The sequence below is a fragment of the Monodon monoceros genome, unplaced genomic scaffold, assembly GCF_005190385.1.
Source record: "Monodon monoceros isolate NGI ecotype Baffin Bay Population unplaced genomic scaffold, NGI_Narwhal_1 Super_Scaffold_21, whole genome shotgun sequence".
NCBI lineage: Eukaryota > Metazoa > Chordata > Mammalia > Artiodactyla > Monodontidae > Monodon > Monodon monoceros.
Genome location: NW_021703778.1, coordinates 10,965,434 through 10,972,844, shown reverse-complemented (window position 1 = coordinate 10,972,844; position 7,411 = coordinate 10,965,434). Strand labels below are relative to the sequence as shown.

Genomic DNA, 7,411 nt, shown 5'->3' with positions numbered 1-7,411 from the left:
ACGCGGGCCTCTCACTGTTGTGGCCTCTCCCGTTGCGGAGCACAGGCCCCGGACGCGCAGGCTCAGCAGCCATGGCTCGCGGGCCCAGCTGCTCCGCGGCATGTGGGATCCTCCCGGACCGGGGCACGAACCCGCGTCCCCTGCATCGGCAGGCGGACTCTCAACCACTGCGCCACCAGGGAAGCCCTCCCTTTCCTAAACATTTTAACTTGCACATCTATAGAGGACTTAAGAAGTTACATAGTACAGTTACGGGGTTTACAATGCATGGAAAATTATACAGGTGATTTTCCCATGTTTTTAAAAGTCCTTCTATAAACAAATTTGATTTTAAAAAATCCTTTCTAACCCTCCCTCTTTCAGGAATCACTGAGCTCCTTCCTGCGCCTCTGGAGAGGGCTGTTCCTTCTGTTTCACCCCCTACTTCGTTCCTGTAGTTCAAGTGCTCCAATCAGTCAATCAATCAAGTGAACAATCAAGTGGTCTCCTAACTGGTTTCTCTACCTGGAGTCTCTCCCTTCTTTCAGTTAATTCCACCTTCCCGTCAGGTGCATTTTCCCCAAAACACAGCTTCATGATGTCACCACGGCTCAGCAACTTTTGCGGCTCTTTGCTTTTCCGAGCAAGTTACACTAGTTATTCAACATATTCTATAAACCAAATTCAGTCGACATTTTCAGCTTTTCAAATTATCGTTTTCCTATCTTTGACTAATTTCCTTCAGTCACACTGGGCCACTCCTGTCCTCTGGCTCCGCTATTCCCTCCCCTTCCTCCCCCTTTCCACATGCTAATCTCTCTCCCTCTTCGGTGCTATTCCCAGACATTCTGGTCCCAAGTAAAACCTCACCCTCTTCTCTCTAAGATGATTACAGTCCTAAGGAATCATTCCTTCTTTGGATTTCTTTAAGCTCAAGGAAACAGTCTTGTGTGGAAAGAACCCCTAAAGTTCTTCTCTGGGTACCGAGCATTAAAAAAAAGAAGGCCTGAATAAGTTCATGGCAGACTAATAATATAATGATAAGTATAACTTCAGTGTAAATTTGTTGATTGAGAAATTGTGATTACTCTATGAGAAGGGATAAGTTAGCTGACGACTTGTAACAACACTTGCAACACAGATATTCACCCAAAGCATCTTCCATCCCAGGCAGATACTTATTGCAGTTTCAGACTTTCTTCTACCACCATTAATAAAAGGACCCACTCACTGTTGGGTGCCTTTTCCTTTTAAGTTTTTTTCCCAGCTGGTGTACATTCTGCATGATGGAAACACTCTGAAGGGCCTCTGAATTTTTTTTTTCTTTTTCTTTTTTCAGCCACTCTGCCTGGCCTGCGGGATCTTAGTTCCCCGACCAGGGATCCAACCCGCGCCCCCTGCATGGGAAGCACGGAGTCTTAACCATTGGGCCACCAGGGAAATCCCTGAAATTTATTTTTAAAGTTCTCTCAAACTCTTAATGGATAGCCTTTTCTGAAAGGCTGAAGAAGGGATGAGCAGAGCAGGCCATATGAATGCCTTTATCCTTTTAAGGAAAAGGAAATTCCAAAGGTTAAGTGAAATTTTTTTCATCCTCCACTCTCAGGTGTGTAGCACTCACCAACTCCATCTAGCCTGGACTCCCGTGGAACACTGAAGCCCTTCTGCTTCTACAGAGAGAATGTCCCCTCACTCGACATCACTCATCCAGTTCCCAACCAAACCAGCTGGTTCATCGTCCTTCCATGTGACCAGGTGGGCTTCTATTTACCCTTTCCTTCTGCCATGTCCGCCCGTTCCCAAACTTAACTGAAGAGGTCTTTCTGATTTCTATCTAAGAGAAAGAGGAGCCTGCACTCACTCGATCACCAAATACTTATTCTGACCTGTTGCAGACTAGGTACCATGCACAATGCTGGGATAGAATGGTCCCTGCCGCCATCACACTGACATCCTGGTGGGGGAAATAGGCAAATAAAATAAATAAGCCCCAAATAAACACCAGAAATTATGGAAAAGGCTTCAGTGGAAACAGGGTGGGTATAGAGACTTAATGGAGAATGTGGGGCAGGGGGACGGCTAGAGGGGAAGAGCTTGTGCTCATTTCAGACCGAGAGTCAGGGAAGGCCTCCCTTACACGGGAGCCTTTAGGCTGAAATCTGAGGGATAGGAGGAAAGTGGATTCCAGGTGGAGGCCACGGCTTGTCCGAGGTCTTGGCAGGAAGGAGCTTAGCCAGCGTGCTTACTGCACTGCGAGGTGGAGGTGAATGCTGTACCATGATGCTGGGAGGGAGACAGGGCCAGATCACGCGGGTCTTTGAGACTGTGATAAGGAGGTCGGACTGTAATCTCAGAGCACTGGGCTGCCAGGTAAAATACAGAACATCCAGATACATCTGAATTTCAGATAAAGAACAACTTTTTAGTTTACGTGTGTTCCAAATATTGCATGGGACATACTTATGCTGAAAATTTATTCATTGCTTATTTGAAATTCAAATTTAACTTGGCATCCTGTTTTTGCTTTGTTTTTTTTTGTTTTTTTTTTACTAAGTCTGACAACCCTAATTGACAGGCTGGTGAAAGGTTTTCAGTAGGCAAGTGATGTGATCCAATTTGTATTTTAAGAAGATCCCTTTGACTGCTTCTTGGAGAATGGTTTGCAGGGTGGCATAGTTAAGTGAAGGTAAGTTCAGGGAGACTGGTTAGGTTTTCACAGCAGCTCAGAAGAGGGACAGAGCTAGTCTCGCCCTAGAGACTAGTCTTCTCAAACTTTAATGTGGATAGGAATCATGTCTGGTATCTTGTTAAAATGAAGATTTAATTCAGTAGATCTGGGGTGGGATCTGAGATACTACATTTCTAATAAGCCTCCAGGTGGCGCTGACCTTGCTGGTTTCTAGACCAAGGGTCAGCAAACTATGGCCCATTGGCCAAATCTGGCCTGCCGCCTGTTTTTGTAAATAAAGTTTTATTGAAACACAGCCATGTCCATTGGTTTCCATTTCATCTATGGCAGCTTTCTGCTTTCATGCTATGATGGCAGAGTGAAGTCGATGAACAGAAGACTATATGGGCCACAAAACCGAAAAATATTTACTATTTGGCCCTTACCTGGAAAGTTTATCTGATGCCTGTCCTAGACCACACTTTGAGTAGCAAGGTCTACATTTGGATGGTTACCATGGAGATGGAGAGACATAGGCAGATTCAAGATATATTTGAAAGCACAGAGTGTGGTCTACATTGGTTCATTAAACATTCCCTTCTGACATGAGCCTAGGGACCCTGAGCTGCATGTCGAGACAGCTGAGAACCTGGTTATCAGTGGTGATTCATCTTGAAAACATTTACCCAAGAAGCCCAAGGTGTTCTACCCAGCACACCTCTGAATGTATATAGAGATGCGTCCACGCACACACGGAGAGCGGAAAGACACCACATAACAGCACCTGGTAACCTGGACGAATCAATTGTCATGCTAGCAAAAAACTGAAGCCCACCCCTGTTTGGACTTACTGCTGGCTGGTTTCCATTTTTCCTACCTCAACTTCCATGATCTCTACTTTCTCATGATGGGGGTGGTCTTTGCAGTAATTGTAGGTGAGGAAACTGAGGCACAGCCTTGTTACCTCCTCTGCTCACTCCACCCCCAGTAAGAAACGACCCTTTCCTCAATCTCCTCTCTGTCTCTTTTAAAAAAATTATAACCTTTATCCTATGTCTTAAAGGAAGGGATTATCCAGTGCTCACTTAAGAGGGAAAATCACTTTAAAACAAAATAGAAGATGATTTTAGAAGGCAGGAGAGAAAGACTACACTTTTTCTGTGCACAGTTTTTCTTGGCATTCCTTTGGGATTCTTAGAGTTGCCACATTGACATCTTCCATGGTAAATGCACAAGGTACGATAATTCTCTTGTGTAATAAACTTACAAGGCAGTGTCATACAACAAAGTACTAAAATGACTTATCATTTAAAGACCACTCCAGGGTTGTTAGAAGTTATGAATTTCTGGAAATTGCTTTGAGTATTTTATCTTTCTAGGATAAAATACTCAAGTATCAAATAATATTTTATGCACTGATGTAGTAACATTAAATGGTGGCCATGTGATACATACATTAACACCAACAAGTTAATTCCAATTTCTGCGGGGCACAATTTCGTACTAGATAGCAATTTAACACTCAGATGCTATGCTATCTTCCGAGGAGAGGGAAGTAAGCGGTTCTGTAGTTTGTCCTTGTGGCTCTGCAGTGTTCCTAGTGTCATTATATCTTTTTTTAAAATTAAATGTGGCTGCTCTTTCTTTCCCCATGTGGGCATTGCAAAACAATAACAACCGCAAATATGAGAGATTAAGCTTGTATAATAGACTGATCCGTTTTACTTAGAAAGCTGAAGTTGCTCAGGGATAATGAATACAAGATACGTCAGCAGAGGTGAACAAAAACAAATTCTGTGTCGCTTTCATTCACGGCAAAACTTGCATTTCAGATCACATTTGCACAAAGACCATCTGCTTGATGAAACAACTCTTCCTTCCCAAATGCGTGGATTTATGTCAGAATCCAAACAGTTTTTCACTTTATCATTAAGCACTGGCAGGTTTGGAACTCCAAATTAACATCGGAGGTGTCTGCCTCATAATCTCCTGGGCTACATTCTTTTTAATGGGGGGAAAAAAGGCAAAGTGCTGAAAAATGAAAAAAATCTCCAGATATCCTTTTTTTATTCCCTGCCTAAATTTTAAACATTTCAACAAACCTGTTTTAATGTCTTACTGAAGTGCTGAAGTGCTGAGGCACAGATGAGAGGAGAAAAGCAGACAAATAAAGGAAAAGTCTTCCCTTTCAGAAGGTACCTGAAAGGGTGAGTAGGAAAAGAAAGGGAAAGAGAAGAAGGAATGCTAAGGGGTTTTGTAATGTGAGGTTGTCTGAAACAAAATGCAAGGAAGCTTGGAGACGAAAGATTCGGTTCGCATCAGGTCTTGGAAGCATGATATAAGGAGTGTTTTATAAAAGAAGAAATCATTAAAAGGATTCACACATCCATTTGCATGAATTAGCAAACCTGGGAGAGTGCCTAAAATGGACTACAGTGCTGACCTGAAATGAAGGTCACTGATTTCCCCGCAACCTCAATGCCTCAGTGTACACAGAGCATAGTTACATGAACGAACCTTTCCAGCCAGTGTTGAGAGATCATCACCTCCAATTATCTGCATCTCGCCCATGGACTGGTCATTCTAAAAGAAAAAGGGGAGACAACATTTTACTGTACAAGAAAACCTTTAAAGCACATTTCCCTGTCTACCCGGCCAGTGGCGAGACTGCGCCTTACAAATATAGCACAAATAGCTGGTACAGATTCATGGTTGCCTATGGTTACCAAGAGCCACTCTCCTGCCACTGTGCTTGAGACAAAGCACTCTAATGGCTGGCGGGCGAGTCTGTGTGGAGAGGGCATGGAAGGAGTAGAGAGAGGACAAGCAAACCTAATTTTGGGACAAAAAAACCATGGAAGGTGCCTGAACCTATTCTGAGACAGATGGAACTGGAGGAGACAGTCATGCTCCTGGACTTCCCTGGGGTGAGGGGGTGGCTACGGGAGCCCCAGGAGGGGCCTAGCATTTGTCAGCTGTGCCAACGGGCCTCAGTTACAGCCCTGCAGTGGGGAACAATTAGACTGGCTCCCAGAGAGGTTAGAGACCCCCTCTACTCCCTACCAGCGCTGGTCCAATCCCTCATCTGGTGTTGAGGGCAGTTCTAACAGGCCAAGGCTCAAGAACTATTACAGTCAGACCTTCAGACGTGGATGATGAAGCCTTAGGAACTTCCTGCAGATCCAGGAATATGAGACCCAGAACCCCATTCAGAAAACGTTATCACAGTACCTTGTAATAACATATAATGGAAAAGAATCTGAAAAAGAATATATATATCTGAATCACTGCTGTACACCAGAAACTAACACAACATTGTAAATCAACTATACTACAATTTAAAAAAAAAGACTTTTCACTCAAATCCTATTAGGGGTTATGAGCATTCCTTTTCACAATATTTATACACAGGACATTATCCTGTCCCAATTAAACCTCACACACACACACACACAGACACACACACACACACACACAATGAACAAAATATGGATTGTTCCTTAGTATAAATATCACAATAGAATAACATGGGGGCAGAACGGGAAACAGAGAGCAGGCAGCTTGTTTTCTGGCCTCCTTGCAAAGAGGCATTAAAGGAACCAAAGCAGATATCCTACAGGCAACTGGTTTCATGACCAAGCAAGACTGCTGTGATGTTGCAGTCCCTTCATCCAAACAATAACCTAAGTGAGAAGACACCAATAGAGGGACCAGACGTACACTGTGCTGAACCAGGAAACATCTCCGGTTACTGCTGCGGACAGCTGTTGCTTTGGCTAGTTCACTGCTTTTCTCCTTTATTCTGGCAATAAGGTCCTGCTTCTTTCCCGGGAGAGTTCATTCCATTTGGATCAGGTGGAGCCAGGCCTTACCTGTATAAATCAGCTATGCCTGAAGCTATAACCAACCTTGAACTTTCCAGCTACTTAAGCCAATTCATTCCCTTAAAGAAATTTTCCCTTGGGTTGGTCTGAATTGGATTCTGTCACTTGCAACTGAGAGTCTAGACCTAGAGTTACTTTGTCATAGCACTGGTCATCCGGAAAGGGAAACAAAAAAAGGCCAACCAACCAATATAACAGTTTTACCAATGAAGCAGCCTTTTATTTTTTTACCTTACTGCTCAAGAGAAAAAAAAAAAAGACCTTAAAACGTTCTTACTTCCACTTTGAAAGCATTCATTCCTTACTGCAAAGGAGTGGAGACAATGGTTGAAGTGGCCCATAAGTTAGATAAAACCAATAATTTTCTTCTTATGGGAACTGATCTTAAAAGGAGAAAATCAAAGGCTAACCAGAATTCGCTGATCTTTCCTGTTTTTGTCCAGGCGTATGTAATCATATATTCACATGCAGTCATGTCAGCAGGTTGAGAACTTGTCAAAAATGTCAAAGGAGAAAATTTTCTTGTCACTTCTAGAGGTGCTGAGATAAGAGGAGTTAATATAGGGAGAATTTCTGTGTATTAGACTCACACATGGTAATAGCAGCAAGAAAAGTAAAATTTCAGTGTCTCCAGAGGACTGAGGTATGCAGAATTGGATGGAACAACTAAACCACAAAGTTTGATGTAAAAAAATGAGACTTATACTCTGCTAGATCAGAGTAAATTTCACAATAATTCTACTATTATCATCTCTATTCAGAAACAAAAACACAACACATCAGAAAGCTGAATACAATGCTCTAAGTCACACATTTAGTGTGTTTTCAAGCAAGTCTTATTTCAGAAGGCCTCACTTAGTCCAAGCTTATAACATATTTT

At 42.9% G+C, this 7,411-nt stretch overlaps 1 protein-coding gene across 6 annotated transcripts in view; it reads right to left on the bottom strand.

Moving 5' to 3' along the window:
- Positions 1-7,411, bottom strand: part of PRTFDC1 (phosphoribosyl transferase domain containing 1) — a 91,973-nt gene that overhangs the window by 13,036 nt on the left and 71,526 nt on the right. For all 6 annotated transcript variants that reach the window (XM_029239036.1, XM_029239033.1, XM_029239039.1 and 3 more), the window contains exon 4: positions 5,165-5,230. In XM_029239036.1, coding sequence (XP_029094869.1) covers positions 5,165-5,230 — 66 coding nt within the window. The remainder of the gene's footprint in view (positions 1-5,164; positions 5,231-7,411) is intronic.